Source organism: Phyllobates terribilis, unplaced genomic scaffold, assembly GCF_046119375.1.
Source record: "Phyllobates terribilis strain yellow unplaced genomic scaffold, ASM4611937v1 Scaffold_11__3_contigs__length_659146591, whole genome shotgun sequence".
In the NCBI taxonomy this organism is placed as follows: Eukaryota; Metazoa; Chordata; class Amphibia; order Anura; family Dendrobatidae; genus Phyllobates; species Phyllobates terribilis.
The window spans coordinates 599,782,611-599,805,537 of record NW_027362771.1 but is presented as its reverse complement, the minus strand read 5'-3'; the positions used below and the strand labels follow the sequence as shown (position 1 = coordinate 599,805,537).

Below are 22,927 nucleotides of genomic sequence, written 5' to 3'. Positions count from 1 at the left end.
TGGGGCTGGCTATGGCTCCATCACCATCCCCACATATGTCCCCCATAACCAGCCCAACATATGTCCCACATAGCCAGCCCCTCTTATGTTCCCCATTCATTGGCAAAATATAAAAAAGGCTTATACTCACCTAATCCATGCTCCCTGCTGGTCCTGTACCAGGCGGCGCGGCTCCGACATCAATTGTATTTGCGTCTGATAGATGCAGGGAGGGAGTGACGGCCAGGGCGCAGGGGAGAGGGTGAGCAGTCTCAGTGACTCACACCGCTCACCTACGTGCCTGCGCTCCGGCCGTCACTGTGCTGAATGTCTTCGGCCGGTGGAAGATGCTGGGTGCCCACAGGCATCCAGCCATGACGCTTTTTTTTCCCCCCAAAGTGCGCCCTGCTTGCCCAGTTGTGGTGGTGCACAGTAGATGTGCCGGAGCCCCCTGTATTATTTTATGTAGTGTTGGCCCCTCATGTCCATTCCTCCTGTGGGCCCCAGACACTCCAGTCCCACCCTGTATATTATATATTATTAATGTATATAATAATTTATTATATAATAATAGAAATTACTACAATTTTTTTCTCACTCGTATTATTCAGATTTTTTCCATTACTACTAATACCTTTAATTAAAAAAAAATAAATGATTTCTGCAGGCTACACCAGAAATATGAGAGTTTTTTTTATTTTTTATTTTAAACATAATTTGGATATTATACAACAGGCTTTAAAAATACTCAATATTTCACAATGTATTAAATAAAAAAAATACAAATTAAATATTATAAAAGTGGAAGGGGCGAGAGAACAATAAAATCAAAGTCATGTTGTGCTGCTAGAAAGTGCCGGTTCGTGGAATATTCTTCAGCTGGCTGCCCATTACTCTGGCTTGTCTGTTGGAGGGATGGCGGAGCTATTCCTGCAGACTTCGGGGTGCGGGGACACCTCACATGCTGCGACCTGCTTCCCACCGACACTTATAGCGCCCCCTGATTCCTGGGATGTGGATAATTTGCTCAGGTGTCTTGCTCGGCGATTTTGAAACCAGACCTGTAAAAAAAATATATATATATATATATATATATATATATATATATATATATATAAATAAAAAATGTTTTTCACAAAGTTTTTTATTTAGAAATATATAGCATTTCAACTTCTTCAGAGTGCATGGTGCTGAGCTGCAATACCAGACATAACCTGTGGACAGGTGTGGTCGTATATATAGAAAAAAGCAATTGAAAGTAATTTTTTTGGAAAGACAGATTACCTGAATCCTGGGCTCGGGTATTTCGGTGACCTTGGCGAAGCAGCATCTGCTCACGTAATCAGGGTATGGATTGAAATCAAACTGCTTCTGTAGGAAGATGGTTTGATGCTTGTTGTAAAGAGTCCTCTTCCTACACTTCTGACCCGATGTTGAGGGGGCTTGATCTTCTTTTACTTCTTTTGGCCTCTTCAATATTTCCATTTCCTCTTCCGGCAACATCCCTGAAAAGGAGTCCAAGAATAGAAAATGTTAATGAATGTCGAGGAACGTAATGTGAGGAACGTAATGTGAGGAACGCAATGATCGGGCTGAAAACACAGTTTATTGGAGAAGACCATTGTGGTCGGAACTAATAGTAGAGCTGACTATTTGGTAGTGGACCACTCTTGGTCTGGAAGAATGGAAGGTTTGTCAAGGCGCAAGATCAATGAAGACAATCACAGAAATCATAAACACGTTATTGAAAAGCCTGATGACCCCAACTAAAGACAGGACATTCGGGGGGAACAATGGTCATGTGGTTTCTCCAGAATCTAAACTAATTTGACCGCACTTACGGAACCCATACACATTAGAACAAAATCATCTGAACTAGAAAGTTTTGGAAAGACCAACCAACACTTGCGGAAAGAAGGTTAGATATGTTGAATTTCAACATGCCCAAGTCTCAGAAGAGATGAGTTGCCGCCAGAGGTGCTTGACAACTGCATAGAACACAGACATGGATGTCTGTGGATGGCTGGGAGGAATAATAGTCAGCCAAATAAGAGTTTGTTTTGTAGTTTTTGAAAGTGTGGGCACTTTCAGTCTTGACCACTGTCTTGATATCTATGGTGAGCATACGACAACTACCAGAACTTTTAAGGAAAGGGAAAAATTGGAGTAACCATAAACAACCAGAATTAATAATAATAAAATATGAAGATTTTATTTAAACAATTGCATTAAAAACAGTCAAAAACAAATATCACTGTCATAAATATGGAGGAAACACAGACATAGACCAAGGCCGACAGGACTCCATCTGGTCTTTCCTTTCCCCACTATGGGTAAGCATACATAGTCTATACACTGACTCTCTTCCTTTCCCTATCTGTGGCCACCAGGCCTTGTATGTTATATGGTGTTTGGGCATATAGGCTCAGTGTATGTCATACCCTATCTGGATGCACTTTATAGGATTGACTCAGTGGGTCTATGCCTGTGTTTCCTCCTTATTTATGGCACATTGATATTTGTTTTTGATTGTTTTTAATGAAATAGTTTAAATAAAATCTTCATATTTTATTATTAATTCTGGTGGTTTATGGTTAGTCCAATTTTTCCCTTTCCTTAAAAGTATGCTATCCGGAGTACTCCACCGTGTGATTATGCGGTGTTATTTGGGAGGACACTAGACGCCAGTCCCTGACCTATTTATGAATATGTGTTGGGATATTTTTGTACAACTACCAGAACTTCTAGTCAATGTTGGTGACTATAACATAAATGAGACACAGGCTACTAAAAAAAACCCTAAAATTATAAAAATACACTTACTTTTAAATCCATTTGTTGGTTGCCGGGTCGGCTGCTCATCCTGGCAAACGGTGGATGGGGTAGACTGGTCTTTCCTGATGTTAAAAGGTTTGGTTATTGGAGGTTCCTGTGGGATCCCAAGGATGGAATAAAGCTCAGCCAGGGTGTCCTGAAATCTTTTTGGATTGTTAACAGTATTCGGGACTTCCATGTCTAAGGGAATTTGAGGAAATGTATCTGAGTCATTCACGTTCTTGTCATTCAGTGGAAGGTAAAGATCTGGGTAGTCTTCCTGTAGAGATAGGGCATTGCTGATGACTTGATCCAGCTCTGGGTCCTCCTCCATGTGTGTTCCTCTGTGGCCTCTCTGATCAGATTTGAGGTTCTCTTGGACTCTCCTTTCCTTATATAATCACATGACATTTGGAGAAGCCAAAAATTTATTTTGCTACACAAAGGAAAAAATAACTTTGATGTGACTTAAAAGAGGCGATGACACCTTGAGGCCTTGATCCTACCTGGACATGTATACCTAGTTCACACTAGAGTATTTGGTCCAAACGGACTGAACAATAAATATGAGTTAGAAGGTGTTAAAGGGATCACTAAAACATGTACTTCAAATGAAACAAATCAACACTTCAAGGCCACCTGGAAGAAGACCAATGAATTAATATGCTAAAAAAGTCACTTTGATACTCAAGGTACCTTATTTTTAAACTGGAAGTTTCAGTGAAAAAAAGTTATTCCATATAAAAATAAGTTAAAATAAAAATAACAAAATGAAAAAGAAAATGAAAAAATCTAAATATACCAAAACAAAAATAAATTCTAAAAAAAAAACAACCAAAAACTTATTAAATAAAAATGCAAAAATCTAAAATAAGAAATAACAAAATAAAAAAAAATGGAACTTAAAAGAAATAAAATAACAAAATGAAAAGGAAATTTCAAAAATCTAAATATAGCAAAGCAAAAATAAATTCTAAAAAACCCCAAAAACTTATTAAATAAAAATGCAAAAATCTAAAATAAGAAATAACAAAATAAAAAAAATGGAACTTAAAAGAAATAAAATAACAAAATGAAAAGGAAATTTCAAAAATCTAAATATAGCAAAGCCAATATAAAATGGAATGAAAATGTACAAATCTTAAAAAAAATTAAAGAAGTAAATAAAAAAAAGAAATAAAAAAAAAGGGGAAAGGTAAAAGAAAATGTTAAAAATTTAAATATAACAAAGCAAAAAAGGGAAAAAAAAATAAAAACAACAAAGAGTATCAAAATGAAAATGTAAAAATCTCAAATAAAAAAAGAATAAAATAAGAGCATAGGCATAAAAATAAATAGGAAGAAAATAAAAATTCAAAAATCTAAATAGAACAAAACAAATGATCAAAAAGATCAAAACAACAAAAAATGTAAAAATAAAAAAAATAGAAATAAAAAGTAATGAAAATAACAAAATGACCAGGAAAATTCAAAAATCTAAATCTAAACAAAACAAAAAATAAAACCGACCAAAAGAATATCAAAATGAAAATTTAAAAATCTTCAATAAAAAATACAAAAACAAGAAATAAAAAGTAATAAAAAAAAAATGTTAAAGGAAAATTCAAACATCTAAATGTAACAAAAGTAAAAAATAAAATAAAAAAAACAACCAAAATTTTACAAAAGTAAAAATAAAATTCAGAAAAGGTAAAAGTTAAATATAAAATATTATTTTTTGGTTTCGTTGTCTGTATAAAGTGTGAGAGAGAACATCACTTTGTGTTTGATCACATGCAATTTGTATAATAATAACTAACAAAATGGGTAAAAATTCTGAAATGTCTTTGCTTGTTATTTTTTGCACTTTTATATTTTGTAGTATGTCCATGATCGTACATTTTCTCTATTGCAGCTTTCAGGCTGCTCCGTTATTACCTTGGGGTAAAGGCTCAGGCACTACCGGGGGCCGCAGTGGCCGAGTGATCCATTCTGGTGCCCATCACAGCACAATTGCCAGGTGCTAATGGGCCGCCAAGGCTGCTGGGGTTAAACTTTATGGGAAACCATTATTTTGTCTATACAGTGCAATACAAAAGTCAAAGGGTCAAATTCTCAAGGGCGACTAACAAATAAATAAAGTGCACACTACAAAGTAAAGTTTTAAAGAATAAATTAAAAAGAAGTTGGAATCGGCTGGGATATTGCTCCGTGTGTGTCCTGTGATGTCGCCCCCTGCTGTGTGTGAGAAGTATTAGCTGTGATGTTTTATGGCTTCATTATTGATGTGCACATTTAATGAATGGCATCAGATTAGTACAGAAAGCCTGGCAGTGCCACCTGCTGATATCTCCGCGTCCGCTGCACAAACTCCCTCCAGTCTATAGAATACTAATGGCCCTTACAGTACAATGAAAGACCACCTGATCAATAATGACGCCCCCAATACACAAGTCTGTGTCATCAGAGAGAGGAGAGGCCCCGGCAGACGCATCATCAGCAGGTGCGGCTCTAATAACCTCCAGAACCTTCTACTGTCAGAGATATCAAAGGGAAGGAGCCCACAGATACGTAGAATTAACTGTCTGCACAGAGTCACAATGTAAAGTAATATATCTGCTGTCTACTGTCTGTCTAACATACAACATCTATCATCTATTTATCATCTATCCATCATCTATTCATCATCTATCCATCATCTATTCATCATCTATTCATCTATCCATCATCTATTATATATCTATCTATTATCTATCTATCATCTATCCATCATCTATCTATCCTCTATCACCTATCCATCATCTATCTATCTATTATCTATCATCTATTATATATCTATCTATCATCTATCAATTATCTATCTATCTATCTATCATCTATCTATCTATTATCTATCTATCATCTATCTATCATCTATCTATTATCTATCTATCTATTATCTATCTATCTATCATCTATCTATTATCTATCTATTATCTATCTATCATCTATCAATTATCTATCTATCTATCATCTATCTATCTATCTATCTATCTATCTATCATCTATCTATTATCTATCTATCATCTATCTATTATCTATCTATTATCTATCTATCTATCATCTATCTATCATCTATCTATTATCTATCTATCTATTATCTATTATCTATCTATCATCTATCAATTATCTATCTATCATTTATCTATTATCTATCTATCCATCTATCTATCATCTATCTATTATCCATCTATTATCTATCTATCATCTATCTATCTATCTATCTATTATCTATCTATTATCTATCATCTATCTATTATCTATCATCTATCTATTATCTATCTATCTATTACCTATCTATCTATTATCTATCATCTATCTATCTATGATCTATTATCTATCATCTATCTATTATCTATTATATATCTATCTATTATCTATCTATTATCTATCATCTATCTATTATCTATCTATCACAGAGGCGTATCTAGGGGAGCGCAGTTGGGCCGCCTAAATACTCTGTGTGGGGGTATTTACTGTGTTGAGAAGGTATTTACTGTGTTGGGGGGGGGTATTTACTGTATGTGGGGGAGATTTAGTATAACTGGGGGATGATTTGAGGACATAAGTTGGGGGAGCAAAGAAAGGACAGGTGTAGACACAATATGGGGAGCGGGAGAAATTTGAAGACAATATGAGGAGAAAGGGGTAAGATGGGGGCATATATGGGGGGATGGGTGACACAGAATGGTGAGTGGGGGATGGGTGTGGACACAGTATGAGGAGCGAGGGGAAAATGTAAGCTGACACAGTATGGGGAGGGAGGGTGATGGGATGTGTGGAGACACAGTATAGGGCATCGGGGGGGGATGTGTGAGGAGGCATTATGGAAAGTGAGAGGGTAAATATATGAGGAGAGAGGAGGAAACATGTGAAGAGACTATTGAGAGGAAAAGTGCGAGGAGACAGAATGGGGGGCGAAAAGTGTGAGTGGGCACAGAATAGAGACTGATTAGTGTGGGGAGTAGCATGGTGGGACAGTGTAAGGGCACAGCCAGGAGGGTACAGTATACCAAGGAGGGGATGAGGAGAGTGATGAGGGGGAACACTATAGATACTGGGCCCTATAGGGGGGACACAGTGTAAGAGGACAGTGTGAAGAGGGGTCTCAGTATGGTAAGGACAGTGGAGGGCATGTACCATAGGAGGGACAGTGTGGGGGTCATATTTTGTGCAGGGAATATAGTGAGGGGCAATCATTTATTCAGGGGTTCAGCGTAGGCCAGATATTTTTATTCAGGATCATTATAATGACACTGCTATCTCTAAGGGCATCGTGTCGGGATGTGCTGCAGAAGACCGGAGAAGATGGAAGTCTGCAGAGACGGCTGTGGATGAGAAAAGTCATCATGGAGTCTGGATAAGATGAAGAAAGGAAAGAGAGCGACTCCAGAGACATCGTCATCTATCAGGTACCTGGATGTAAATGTGTTTTTTTGTGATACTGACTAATCCTCATGTTTTTATTTATGTTTGGAGCATTAAAGGGGTCGTCCAAGTTTGTGATGAGTCTGCGGTGATTCTATGTGACTGCAGACTTCTGACTTCTCACAGAGCTCACTGAACGCTGTCAGGAATCTCTGGTGCCAGCGATTTGCATACATGTGTCATGTGCTGACTAGACATGCGTGGCCTCACTCAATTAAATGAATTGAGCGAGGCCGGACACGTCTAGTCGGAATGTGGCCAGAAGTTTACAAATCACATACTTCTGCAAGGGAGAATCCTAAAAGTGTGCAGTGCATGCGCTGTGAGAAGTCAGAAGGTAGTGGTCACATAGAGAGACTGAAGGGCTCGTCCAGGTTTGAGATGAAAGTCTGCAATTATAAAATGAAGCCCTGCAGCCAATCCTAACAGTGTGTAATATCCTCGCTGTCAGGATTCAGCTCAGCTTTCTGGTTCCGGCAGACATCACACGGCCACTTCCCTCATATGTGATTATCACACTTCCGGTCACCTCACCCTGAGCTTCTCTTCTGCTTCTCTCAGTTTTTCACTGAATATTGAGAGAATTAGGGAGAGCAGCTCGTCGGCACGTGACTACGCGAGCAAGTCACATATGTGCTGGGGGGCAACTGAATTCTTACCCCGGTGGCAAGAAAACCTAGATACACCTCTGATCTATCATGTATTTATTTATCTATCTGTGTATTCTATACTCATTTATAGGATAGATAGATAGATAATAATGGATAGATAATAGATAGATAAATGATAAATGATACATGGATATGAGATATGTAGATGATAGATAATAATAGAGAGATAGATAGATAATAGATAGATAATATATAGATAGATAGATAATAGATAGATAGATAATAGATAGATAATATATAGATAGATAGATAATAGATAGATAGATAATAGATAGATAATATATAGATAGATAGATAATAGATAGATAGATAATAGATAGATAATAGATAGATGATAGATAATAGATAGATAGATAGATAATAGATAGATGATAGATAGATAATAGATAGATGATAGATAGATAATAGATAGATAATAGATAATATATAGATAGATAGATAATAGATAGATAGATAATAGATAGATAGATGATAGATAGATAATAGATAGATAATAGATAGATATGTGATTACATAGATAGATTTGGGTTAGTTAGGTAATATAGATTTATCTTCTAACTAATCCAAATGTGTCTATCAAATAAAATAGTATAGGATAGACAGATAGATGATAGATAAATATGGGGTATCTATCTATCTATCTATCTATCTATCAATCATCTATCTATTATCTATCTATTATGTATTTATTATCTATTATCTATCTATCTATTAACTATTATCTATCTATAATCTATTATTTATCTATCTATTATCTATAATCTATTATCTATTATTTATCTATCTATCTATCATCTATCTATTATCTATCTATCATCTATCTATTATCTATCTATTATCTATCTATTATCTATCTATCATCTATCTATTATGTATTTATTATCTATCTATCTATTAACTATTTATTATCTATCTATTAGCTATCTGTCTCATATCTATTAAATATAGAAAAAAAGCAGAGCAGCACCGTAAGACTGCGGATGCAAAGCCCCCCTGGTTTATACCAGACCACCCAGACAAAATAATAAAAACTGGAGGCAACACACTAAAACAGTGTACAAGAATGACTATTTATTTATAAGCCCATCGTGGCGACATTTCGGTTCCAATATGTGAGCCTAGATAATGTATAGAAAGATAGAAAGATACAATATAAATAGGTAGAGAGATGTATTTTCCTTTTTCTTTTTCTATTTTCTAGACAGATGGATATTATCAGTCTATCTACCCATACACATCTAATATCTTTCTATTTATACATGAGCTGATATCTATCTAGATATATAGAGATAAATAGATTAGGTAGATATAACATATATATAGCTAAAGTGATATGGTAGTTAGATCGACAATATATAACTATGGGTGAGATCGGTATTATCCATCAATCCATCGGAGCAATCTTATAGATAATGAAATTGGTCTGAGCCATTTGCTCCCAATAGATTCTCATCTTCTTCAACTGTTGTAATCGTCTTAAAATAAAAACTTTTCTATTCCTTCTGACGGAGTTGTCTTTCCAATATCTTTCCGATATCTGATTACATCATACAGATATTTTCTTAAAAGCGCGTCGCATCAATTTTCTGGCAGATCAAATTGCTATATCTATCTTTCTATTAATATATTATAAAATACTTTTTATATCAGTATAATTCTTTTACCAATGCAGTATGTAGTCTAATATCCAGTTTATGTTCTAGAACATTCTGTGATGTGCAGAGTACATAGAAACTGTGTCTACAGAAATTCCATCATCAAAGGTTCTCCTGAAGTCCCTCATTTACATGACAATTCAACAATCAACATTTGGGTATTGTTCTAAACTTTGAGGAGTTAATTTGGGAAGTGTTTACAGAAGATCAAGGGAGGAGACATCAAGAGAAGGTCCACTTTGTTCTCCAGAACAATCTTTCATGTCTTCTTTATTGAAGTCCAACTTCAACCAATACCATCTAAGTATTTCTTGATCTCTTCTCTTCCTTAGAAACCCAACAAGATATACAAAAAAAAAGTATTTTACCCTGCCGGAAAGTTTACTGGAAATTTCTCATTTGTTAGGAATCCAACAATAGACACAAGTGTGGAAGAACATGGCTCCCAGGAAGCCATTGAAGATCGTGATGATACCATCTTCACGATCATCAATCTTCAACAAGGCTGGTTCTCCTTTCACTTCAAAAGTCAAATTTTTTCCTTTCTAATCTCAGCCATGTTATCCACATTTGAGAAAAAGTTAATAAGTTGTATTTTAAAACATAAGTGGGAGTTTTTTTTTTCAAAATGTAAAGAAAATTCAATTAGTAAAAATAAATAATTTAATGTACTGTATAGATTATGGAATATTAATTTAGACTTCTTTTGTGATTTAAATTTACGATATTGTAATTTTACAAATATTTAATTTTGCATAAAAGCAAAAGGTGGCACTTTTTTTAAACATATTTTCTATGTTTTTCCCAAAATTAAAAAAAAAAATCTAAGAATGAATCATTTTACTTTTTTAATTTCATTTATTTAGTTTGACAATATTGTAATTTTACAATCTAACATTTTTTGAGAATAAAGTAAAAAAGTTGGATTTTGAAACATATTTTCTACATTTTTTCAAAATGTAAAAAAAAAGAAATTTGCAAACATTATTTTTTTTTTTTTTTTTTAACAATATGTAGAGTTTTTCTTGCATTTTTATTTTGCAATATTGTAATTTTACAATACTATGTTTTTTCAAAATTACAAAAAGATGTAATTTTTATACATATTTTGTGGTTTTCCAAAATGCAAAAAAACTAAATGGATGAACATTATTAATTTCAGAATTTTTTAACTATAATTTACTCATTTGTATCTTAATTTTACAATATTCTAATTTCACAATATTAATTTTTTTCAGAATATCAAAAAGTTTTAATTGTTATACATATTTTGTCTGTTTTTCCAAATTGCAAAAAAAAAAATTTGTAAACATTAATAATTTCATTTACTATTTTTTTTTAATATAATGTAAACTTTTTTTGTATCTTAATTTTACAATATTGTAATTTTGCAATATTACATTTATGAAAAAGGCAAAAAGTTTTTTTTTGTACATCATCCATCTCGCATGAATCATTTACTAAAATGTAGAAAAAAATTACATTTGTACAAATCAATTTAATCGACTGTTTCTTGAATGTAATTTAACCAGTGTTGTATTTTAATTTTAGAATATTACATTTTTGAGAAATGGAAAATTGTTCATTTTCCTCTTACATCTTTTATATCTTTTATCCAAAATGTAAAAAAATGAAACTTGTAAAAATAAATATTTTTTTCTATTGATTCTTGAATTTAATTTAGGATTTTTAGGGGGTATTTTGCATATAACAATATTCCCTTTCGTCTTGCATCTCCAGAAAAATTCAATAAGAAAGACAATGAGGTTAATAAAAAAAAGCCACGATAGAAAAGAAAGATAATAGAAGATATAAAAAAGAGGACAAACTACAACAATGAACATAGTACCTTGCTCATTAGTGAATCCAGATTTCATCAGCAGATGTCGGATGGGTCTGGTAACTCAGAGCCGCGAAAACAGGTATGAAAGAATTTAATATTTTGGGGAAATAATAATAAAAAATACAATAATAACAGTGATATTAGGTATAATAATAATAATACAAAATATATCTTGAACCATAATAAAACATACAGAGAACATGTATTTTTTTTTCTTTTTTATTGCTCAGTTACGACAATTATTAATGGTGATAATTTCTCAATTATTCTCTAGGTTTTATTCCATAATAGAAGAGCGAGACGTCTAACAAAAGCCAAGCAAATCCCTCCAAATCCACAGCTCTACTGGGCGGCTGACACGCCAGGCACCACGAGGATACTGCCAGAAATGGTGGCAATGTTATATAAAATCCTTAGTCTGTATGACATCATAATAAAGAGATTATAGCATTGTGCAGACACTTCCTATAGACAGGAAAATGTATTCATGTGGTTAAATGGGCCATATTGTCCCATCCAATATTATGTAATTTTTTGGGGCCTCTGTTCTGGTTCCTCATCTCTTGGTCGGAATGGAGAGTAGTTATATGAAGCGTCTCTCTCTGGAGGACTTGTCATATCCTGTATTACTAGACAACCCATTGCTATGAATGTACACTGTGTTCTACTTTCCTGCAGCGTCACCACAGGGAAAATGAAGCATTACACTTACTGCCAGGTTTCCCCACAGATTCAAGCTGATCACGGTTGTCCTATAAGGGAGACACTTTTTGAATACCATTTTGTGACAGTACCTCTTTAAACAAAACCAACTATCAGGATTTTGTATCCCAAACTAGTGGCATGTATATATAGGGGCTATGCTTCTGATTAAATCCTTACCTTCCTTGTAGAAATCTGCTTTGTGGTTTTAGGAAACACCAAGGATGAAATTGTGTGATAATGAGTGGCAAGTGCAACGGGATAGGCAATGCACTTACTGCTTTTCTGTTTCCCTCCCTATTCCCCGCCTGCTGCCTGCCTCCTGTCTCTGATTGACAAATAACTCATATTTCAGTGACCTGTCAGTCAGAGACAGGAGGCAATTGGTAGGAGGATAGAAGTAGTAGTCTGCGTTACTGTGCTGTATTCAAGAAATCCAAAGGATGAGATAGGAATCAGACCATGGGGTTTATCTCAATGCGCTTTGAAGTTGGTCCAACTTCAAAACGCGTTGAGAATAAACTGTATGGTTTAATACCTATGTCGTCCTCTGGATTTCTTGAATACAGCACAGTAACGCAGACTACTACTTCTATCCTTCTACCAATTGCTCTATACGGCAGGATCTCCCGACCTGAGGTTACTGCACCTTGATTTCTCAGTTATGGGTTAAACAACCCCAAAACGTGAGCAATGCCTATATCTCTCACCACAACCAATTTCTCCACCAGATAATACTCTATTGACTATGGTGTCTCCTCCTTTTTCTAGATCCAGGAGGCAGCAAGTGGGTAGGGAATAAGGGAAAAGGCAGGAAAGTTGTAAGTGCACTGGCCCCGCCCACTGCACTTTAAAGTCATTAGCATACAGTTTCAATTATAGAATTCTCTAAAACAGCAAACCGTATTTCTACAAGGAACGGGAAGGTAAAGGATTTAATCAGCATTAAAGTCTACTGTTTGTGCAAGAGATCTTTTTTGTCTCTAACAGCAGTGAGTAGAGCTGAGCGCTGCCGGCTTCTGTTAACCTCTTTAATGTCGCTGACAGTCTCTGATAATGGCATCTGAAGAGTGTGGTCCAGGGAGTGCACCATTCCATGTGTCCATCGGTCCCACCCCGGCACGATCACCTAGTACTGATGGTTTCCAAATGCGGCCAGGGACCTGCTGGAGGCCTCTGTGCCTACAATGATGGTGTTCAGAGACAGTGCTAAAATATCAGAGACATTAATGTTTGAAATTGTAATGAAGGCGAATTCTCAGGCTTCATGGACCTGACAGGTTCCCTTTAAAGGGATTGTCTTCTCCTAGGACTACCCCTTCTGGCACTAAACTAGTTTGTGTGGTGCTTGCATTTCACTCCTGCCAGATTCCTTCTTCATTTCTTAACAATGTACAGATACACAAAAAGACACTACGGATATAGCCACATGTATTTTAGGGGTTTTCATCAGAGACCTGTATGGTCAGTATAAAATACCCATTATATCAGGATTGTGTGCTATATGGACAAATGGCAGACCATTCGGTTAAAACACACGACAACCAAGAGAATTACCGAACTTTTAGGTCCAATTATCGTCATGATAGATATAGATGTATAAAAAAACCTTTATTAAGATATTGGTTACAGAGAAATACCAAGCACAAGAGTGCCCATATTCAGTTAAATCACAGAAATCAATGAAAATTAGTACATCAGTTACAAATTCAAGACAATAAATATACATATATAAAAGACCGCCAGAGTATACAGAACATTCGAACCTATGTTAGTACCATATATCAATGGAAGAACAAGGCACCATTGGTAGATGACCCACTGGTTAGACTAAGTAAAGTATTAAGATAATATATGATGGTCATGAATACCAGGAAGGTTAAATCAAGGGATGTATAGATCAAACAGTAACTGGATAAAGAAATGTCCGTTATGGAGCCCCCCCAATGTGGGGGGTGAGCCCTGCATTCAGTTCCAGGACCGATCACCAGGTATACTATACAGTTCCTCCAACCTTACTGCTTTCTAAGATTTTGTATAACAGACACAACGTCTTTCCTTTCCCCACATTGGGGGGGCTCCATAACGGACATTTCTTTATCCAGTTACTGTTTGATCTATACATCCCTTGATTTAACCTTCCTGGTATTCATGACCATCATATATTATCTTAATACTTTACTTAGTCTAACCAGTGGGTCATCTACCAATGGTGCCTTGTTCTTCCATTGATATATGGTACTAACATAGGTTCGAATGTTCTGTATACTCTGGCGGTCTTTTATATATGTATATTTATTGTCTTGAATTTGTAACTGATGTACTAATTTTCATTGATTTCTGTGATTTAACTGAATATGGGCACTCTTGTGCTTGGTATTTCTCTGTAACCAATATCTTAATAAAGGTTTTTTTATACATCTATATCTATCATGACGATAATTGGACCTAAAAGTTCGGTAATTCTCTTGGTTGTCGAATGTACAGATACAGTTTGGAGAATCGCGTTTTCATTGTGAAAACTTACTGGAAAACTGAGTCCTTAAAGGGGTTGTTCACTACTAAGAAAACCCCTTCTGAAACTAAATGTTCGGCCCTGATAAAATAATAAAGACCTATACCCACCTCCCGTGCCGGTTCCTTTCCAGCGATGTCGGCACTCGAGGTCCTGGGGCTTTAATGCGGTGGAATGACACGCGATGACCGGCGCCCAATCAGCGCTGGCATCAATGTCCCCGCATTCGGGTAAACTGAACATGAAGAGGAAGTCAGTTCTACAACGGTCCCGGACTTCTTCTTTATATTCAGTTTGCCTAAAGGTGGGGACAGTGATGCCAGCACTGGAATGGCGTCGGTACAGGAGGTGAGTATAGGTCTTTTTATTTTATCGGGGACGAACATTTAGCTTAAAAAGGGGTTGTCCTAGTAGTGGACAACCCCTTTAAGACACTCTTCTCATCCTATTGTGAACAGGTATTTCCAAGGCAATGATATATACATTTGTAAATTTCCTACATTTTTACAGATATTAGCAATGGAGCTAAACTTTGTTTCCAGACTTCAAGAATAAGGTCTATCCGATTGTTGAAGTCTGAATTAGGACACCGGGGTTTATTGAGTTTATTGTATTGAAGGCATGTCTTTGATCCTTAATATTGTCGAATCTTGGCCATTTACATATGAAAGAACATTAATCTCCCACTGTGGGCAGAGATGCAAAATATGACACAAGAGACAAGGATCAAAGAAATAGGTTACACCCCACAAAATAAAAGGGGTGTCCTTTGGTTTCCAATATACATACAGTGGTGGCCAAAAGTATTGGCACCCCTGCAGTTCTGTCGGATAATACTCAGTTTCTTCCTGAAAATGATTGCAATCACAAATTCTTTGGTCTTATTCTCTTCATTTAATTTGCTTGCAAGGAAAAAACACAAAAGAGAATGAAGCAAATATCAAATCATTGATCATTTCACACAAAACTCCAAAAATGGGCCAGACAAAAGTATTGGCACCCTCAGCCTAATACTTGGTTGCACAACTTTTAGCCAAAATAACTGCGAACAACCGCTTCCGGTAACCATCAATGAGTTTCTTACAATGCTCTGCTGGAATTGTAGACCATTCTTCTTTGGCAAACTGCTCCAGGTCCCTGATATTTGAAGGGTGCCTTCTCCAAACTGCCATTTTGAGATCTCTCCACAGGTGTTCTATGGGATTCAGGTCTGGACTCATTGCTGGCCACCTTAGAAGTCTCCAGTGCTTTCTCTCAAACCATTTTATAGTGCTTTTGGAAGTGTGTTTTTGGTCATTGTCCTGCTGGAAGACCCATGACCTCTGAGGGAGACCCAGCTTTCTCACACTGGGCCCTACATTATGCTGCAAAATTTGTTGGTAGTCTTCAGACTTCATAATGCCATGCACACGGTCAAGCAGTCCAGTGCCAGAGGCAGCAAAGCAACCCCAAAACATCAGGGAACCTCCGCCATGTTTCACTGTAGGGACAGTGTTCTTTTCTTTGAATGCCTCTTTTTTTTTTCCTGTACACTCTATGTTGATGCTTTTTCCCAAAAAGCTCTACTTTTGTCTCATCTGACCAGAGAACATTCTTCCAAAACGTTTTAGGCTTTCTCAGGTAAGTTTTGGCAAACTCCAGCCTGGCTTTTTTATGTCTCGGGGTAAGAAGTGTGGTCTTTCTGGGTATCCTACCATACAGTCCCTTTTCATTCAGACGCCGACGGATAGTACGGGTTGACACTGTTGTACCCTCGGACTGCAGGGCAGCTTGAACTTGTTTGGATGCTAGTCGAGGTTCTTTATCCACCATCCGCACAAACTTGCGTTGAAATCTCTCGTCAATTTTTCTTTTCCGTCCACATCTAGGGAGGTTAGCCACAGTGCCATGGGCTTTACACTTCTTGATGACACTGCGCACGGAAGACACAGGAACATTCAGGTCTTTGGAGATGGACTTGTAGCCTTGAGATTGCTCATGCTTCCTCACAATTTGGTTTCTCAAGTCCTCAGACAGTTCTTTGGTCTTCTTTCTTTTCTCCATGCTCAATGTGGTACACGCAAGGACACAGGACAGAGGTTGAGTTAACTTTAATCCATGTTAACTGGCTGCAAGTGTGATTTAGTTATTGCCAACACCTGTTAGGTGCCACAGGTAAGTTACAGGTGCTGTTAATTACACGAATTAGAGAAGCATCACATGATTTTTCAAACAGTGCCAATACTTTTGTCCACCCCCTTTTTTAGGTTTGGTGTGGAATTATATCCAATTTGGCTTTAGGACAATTCTTTTTGTGTTTTTTCATTGAAGACAAATTAAATGAAGATAATAATACCAAAGAATTTGTGATTGCAATCATTTTCAGGAAGAAACTGAATATTATCTGACAGAATTGCAGGGGTGCCAATACTTTTGGCCACCACTGTATACCTGTGGATGTTAACCATACCATCACTGTGGTTATTTACATATTTCACAATCCCATAAGGAAAAGGGGGTTTTACTCCCTAGATATTTGTAGCCTATAAATGTTTGGAGCTCTGAACCCCAACAACGAGCCATACAAGTAATTAATTCATGATATATAAAAATATAAATGTTATTGTTATCATTTCATTAAAATCAATATAGTAAATGAATACAAATAGGTATTTGGGGAAGAAAACAGAAGTCTTCATATACCAAAATTGTCTAGTGACAATAATAGAAGTGCATAGAAAGCAATCACATAATGATCCATATTCACTAAGTTGTGTGGCTATAGAGATCTCACAGTCGAATATAAAGTAGGTGGAAATATTCATTTGATCGTATAGTATCAGGTCCACAATGTAATAGAAAGGCTGTGGGCTCACTAAAGGGATATGATGTGAAGCTCAATCTCTAATCTTAGGATACAGACTGAAGCTTACCCTTGTCTGTAAGGTAAATAATGTTCATTCGCTGCGTCGCCCCAACGCACGTTTCGCTTCTTGGACTTCCTCAGGGGGCGGTGTGTATAAATTAATCCTGAAATATTGAACTCATCCTTTCTCCAAAATAAGTAATAGCGTTCGGTCAACGCTATTGAGCTAGCATTAAGCATTGACTTTGCTCTTGAAAAAGACTGTCTCAGATTGCTCCCACCCCTGAGGAGCGAGGACTGTTACATGGATTGCTTTTTGGGGATTTTAGGTATCACAAAATCAGATAAAAAGGAGAAATATTCTAATGGATAGTAAATAGAGAACCAATCATGGATAACAGAGACATGGGGTATTATTTTCACTTTCTATAAACCTATTAGATTGAAATAACATGTATGGATTATGTTTCTATATACAATGTTATTTTCATACTTTCTTCCAATACTGAGAAAATTTAAATTGTACGATCTCTACCTCTACAGTTATTGAAGGGGATTTCCAGGATTTAATTCCTTTCTGATAGGGCCAGTTTTAATTTTTGCTCTTCCGTGGTTTTCTTTCAAACTTTCAAGAGCCATAACCTTTTTTTTCTGTCAACATAGTCATATGAGGGTTTTTTTTTTCCGGGAAGAGTTGTAGTTTTTAATGACATCATTCATTTTACCAAATTATGTACAGAAAAAAAATATATATATCAAGTGGGGTGAAATGGTGAAAAACAGAATTGTTTTGTTGTTTTTTGGGTTTTATGATTTTACAGTATTCATTTCACTGTAAGAGTTACCTGACTACATGATTTTCCAGGTCAGTGCAATTACAGTGATACCAAAGTTGAAAATGTTTTAAAAATCATAGTGGAAAAAAAAAAATCAAAACTTAGTAGAAAAAAAATTGTTTGCGTTGCCATTTTCCAAGACCCATTTTTTTTTTTTTATGTTTCCGTCGATGATCCTGGTGACTGCTTATTTTTTGTCATTTTTATTAGTACCTTTTTGGTTAAATATGATATTTTAATTAACTTGCATATTTAGGGAGAGGTGTGACCAAAAAAAATCTGCGTTTCTGGTCTTTTAATTATTTTGAATTGTTCTTTCTTTGTAGCGTTTACCGTAAATAAAGTGTGTATATATCAGTTGAATTGATCTGACTTTTTGGATGTGGAGATATCAAACATTTATTTGTTTAATTTTGTATTAGGAAAAGGAAAGACGTTGAAAATTTTATGATTTTTTTTTTTTTATAAGTTTATTCTCCCTCTGCAATGAAGACTGAACCCAGATACTACACACAATATAACATAGTTGAGCTAAAAACATGAAAGAAATTACCTCTGCCTCAATTGCAAAAAACATCAAACACTCATTCTACCTTTTGTTCTTTAACCACTTCGCGCCAGAGCCTGTTTTTGCCTTCGTGACCGGGCCAATTTTTTTAATTCTGACCACTGTCACTTTATGAAGTAATTACTCTGGAACGCTTCAACGGATCCCCCTGATTCTGAGATTGTTTTTTTGTGACATATTGTACTTCATGATAGTGGTAAAATTTCTTCGATGTCACTTGCGTTTATTTGTGAAAAAATCAGAAATTTGGTGAAAATTTTGAAAATTTTGCAATTTTCAAACTTTGAATTTTCATGCCCTTAAATCAGAGCGATATGTCACACAAAACAGTTAATAAATAACATTTCCCACATGTCTACTTTACATCAGCACAATTTTGGAACCATCATTTTTTCTTTGTTATGGAGCTATAAGGGTTAAAAGTTGACCAGCGATTTCTCATTTTTCCAACAAAGTTTGCAAAAACATTTTTTTAGGGACCACATCACATTTGAAGTGACTTTGAGGGGCCTTTATGACAGAAAATACGCAAAAGTGACACCATTCTAAAAACTGCACCCCTCAAGGTGCTCAAAACCACATTCAAGAAGTTTATTAACCCTTCAGGTGCTTCACGGGAATTTTTGGAATGTGGAAGAAAACAATGAACATTTAACTTTTTTTCACAAAAATGTTACTTTAGATACAATTTTTTTATTTTCACAAGGGTAACAGGAAAAAATGGACTACACAATTTGTAGTGCAATTTCTCCTGAACACGCCGATACCCCATATGTGAGGGAAAACCACTGTTTGGGCGCACTGCAGGGTTTGGAAGGGAAGGAGCGCCATTAGACTTTTTGAATGTAAAATTTGCTTGAATAATTAGCGGACGCCATGTTGCATTTGGGAAGCCCCTGATGTGCCTAAACAGTGGAAACCCCCCACAAATGACACCATTTTGGAAACTAGACCCTTTAGGGAACTTATCTAGATGTGTGGTGAGCACCTTGCACCCCCAGGTGCTTCACAGAAGTTTATAATATTGAGCTGTAAAAATAAAATTTTCACATTTTTCCCACAAAAACGTTTTTCATCCCTTAATTCTGTATTATCATAAGGGTAACAGGAGAAATTGCACCATGAAATTTGTTGTGCAATTTCTCATGAGCGTGCTGATACTCCGTATGTGAGGGAAAAGCACTGTTTGGGCGCACGGCAGGGCTCGGAAGGGAAGGAGCGCCATTGGACTTTTTGAATGTAAAAGTTGCTTGAATAATTAGAGGACGCCATGTTGCATTTGGGGAGCCCCTGATGTGCCTAAACAGTGGAAACCCCCCACAAGTGACACCATTTTGGAAACTAGACCCTTTAGGGAACTTATCAAGATGTGTGGTGAGCACCTTGCACCCCCAGGTGCTTCACAGAAGTTTATAATATTGAGCCGTAAAAATAAAATTTTCACATTTTTCCCACAAAAAATGTTTTTCATCCCCTAATTTTGCATTATCATAAGGATAACCGGAGAAATTGCACCATGAAATTTGTTGTGCAATTTCTTATTACAGGGAATCTTCCGTCATGGGTTCGGTCTGAATCACGTATTTCAGAGATTTACACGGAAACTCTGGTGTAAGTGCTCAGCGCAGAGCCATATTGCGATCTTTGGGAGACATAATAAACAAATCAGCAGCAGGTGAAGAGTTGGTTTTATTTATTTTTTACGTCGTTCCTCGTGCGGTATAAGTGATTAGACGTCTTTATTCTTCGGATGAGTTGATGTTTTTATTAGTACCATTTTTGGGTATGTGACATTTTTTGATCGCTTTCTATTCCGCTTTTTGGGAGGTAAAATGAACAAAATCAACAATTCAGGAATTGTTTTTTGAGGTTTTTTTTATGCCGTTCTGCGTGTGGTAAAAGTGATCAGGCAGCGTTATTCTTCGGGTCAGTATGTTTACAGCAATACTACACTTACCGTATATTTTTTTTTAATGTTTTGGCGCTTTTACACAAAACAATTTTATAGAAAAAATATTGCTCACTATAGATCGCGGCATATAGAAGATAGCAAAGGGTTAACATCATTGGAACCTGATCCAATCAGGTCCTGATGATGTCCCCTGTCAGAGCTGTCGCTCTGCACTGCACCCGCAGCACTTGCAGGACCCTGGGGGTCCTGAGGGCTGCGGGACCACCGACCGTTTATAAACGTCGGCGCTGCACAGGGCCCAGCAAGTGCCAACGTTTATGTACAGTGGGCGGTCGGGAAGCTGTTAATACTCATGGCCTGGCTGATATAAGAGTTTCCCCAAAATAATCAACCCATCATGTCACCAAGAGCAAGTGAAAAGGCCAATCATGGATAAAGAGATAGAACATGTCTTCTGCACTATCCTCTCTCTAAAAGAAGACTATCTAGTATTGTCTCCGCCCCTGAGGAGCCAGGAACATCTGTCAAATAATTTATTTACTTATATTGTTTTTATTTCTCTGGATGAGACACAGGAGACTCTTCTTTTACATTATGTGAGCAATATTCTATTTTAGGTACCCATGAACAATCCCAAACTAGGAAGAATATAGGACAAAACATGTCAGACGTGAATATTCCTGACACTAGTAATGATGATTGACTGAGGAAGTAAAAGTAAGGTTTTATTTTTTCGTTTGTTTTATATATTTTTTTAAGAATTTTTAAAAATATTATTTTCTGTATAATTGTACTTTTTAGGTAGAGGCAATCATTGTAATAGTTTTGCAAAATTAGATTATTTTAATAGAATCATATTTATGAGAACTATAACATTGTTATAATCACTGAAGATAATACCATACAATTTATTAGTAAAAATATAATATCTAATTTTTAGTTAATTATTAATTTGTTTTAAAGTTTTCCAAAAAAAGTAACGTTTTATACACGAAAAAATTCTGATGATGCTGAGAATGGATGTAAGATGCCCAGAGTAAAGATTGATAACTTTCAGCCAATGCCCGAAAAAAATAACCATCTACATCAACGAGCAGACCGCTTTCCCCAGAAGCAGGGGGTTAGACTATAATCCTTATCCAGATTTCATATTTCTTAGATCACAGAATTCCCGTATACCGGTAGTGATAGAAAATATATTAATAATGTTATCTGTACTGTTAGGACTTTATTTGTTGTGTATTTCTATTTATTATTATTATTGTCCATTATTATTATTTTTATTATTATTGTCCTTATTATTAAATGTATCTACTTTTTTATCATTTTATATATTCATGATTTAATATCTTTGTGACATCCACGACAACTTACCTTTTTTCAGATTTAGTTCTTGGCAATGAACACAATAAATAACAGAGAAAATATATAATGACACATTTCCACTTACTTTTTTCATTGTTTTGCAAGTTTGAGTCCAGGACCGAAGAGCGAGACATTTATTTCTTAACAAACACTCACAACCTCCAAAAAGAAGAAATCTACAACACAAATTCCTCCTGCAGTCCACGAAAAACTTTGATCCATCCCCATTAAAGGACATGGGGCCGTACTGAGATATTCCATCAACGAGGACCGTTTCTTTATGATGTATGTATTCCACTTCTGAAATGATCAGTTTGTAAGGGGTTACCTGTGTAAGCAGGTCACTGGATGCAGCACACAGACAAGGACAATGCCCCAGATCTTCGGGGCTTGACTTTTGACAGGCATCTGTAGGGTCTTGCCTGGCTGGGCCTTGGGTCTTGTCCGGCGTAGTCTAGTCTCCGGATCCTGACTGGCGCAGGGCTGGGCCTCAGGTCTTGATCGGCGTGATCTGGTCCACGGATCTTGCCTGGCGCAGTCTGGATCTTGCTCGGGGGCGCACAGCAGCCTGATAGTCTGGTGTCTCGAGGGCAGCCGGGTATCTTGGCCGCGACGTCCCCCCGAGCATATGTCCAGTTGCTCTCTCTCATGGGTGCCAGGTATCGTCCTGGCTTGGCAATCCGGCCTTTTATATCGAAGAACCGCGTCATGAATGTCACCTGACCTGGTGCTCCATCTAGACTCGCCTTCTCGAAACACTTATTGGTTCCGCAGGG

At 36.4% G+C, this 22,927-nt stretch overlaps 1 protein-coding gene across 1 annotated transcript; it reads right to left on the bottom strand.

Annotated features, from left to right (window-relative positions):
- Positions 1 to 869: 869 nt before the first annotated feature.
- Positions 870 to 3,127, bottom strand: LOC141167389 (homeobox protein siamois-like). The gene is made up of 3 exons (XM_073654797.1): positions 2,803 to 3,127; positions 1,264 to 1,484; positions 870 to 1,040 (listed from the first exon to the last, which is right to left on the bottom strand). Exons 1-3 carry the CDS (start codon positions 3,125 to 3,127, stop codon positions 870 to 872), a joined length of 717 nt encoding a protein of 238 aa, XP_073510898.1.
- Between the last annotated feature and the right edge of the window lie 19,800 nt (positions 3,128 to 22,927).

Excerpts from the sequence above, each read along its gene's own strand:
- LOC141167389 (XM_073654797.1), bottom strand. The coding sequence starts at position 3,127 with ATGGAGGAGGACCCAGAGCTGGATCAAGTCATCAGCAATGCCCTATCT. Across the intron at positions 1,485-2,802 it reads ACCAACAAATGGATTTAAAA|GGATGTTGCCGGAAGAGGAA; the intron begins GTAAGTGTATTT and ends ACTCCTTTTCAG. Across the intron at positions 1,041-1,263 it reads TACCCGAGCCCAGGATTCAG|GTCTGGTTTCAAAATCGCCG; the intron begins GTAATCTGTCTT and ends TTTTTTTTACAG.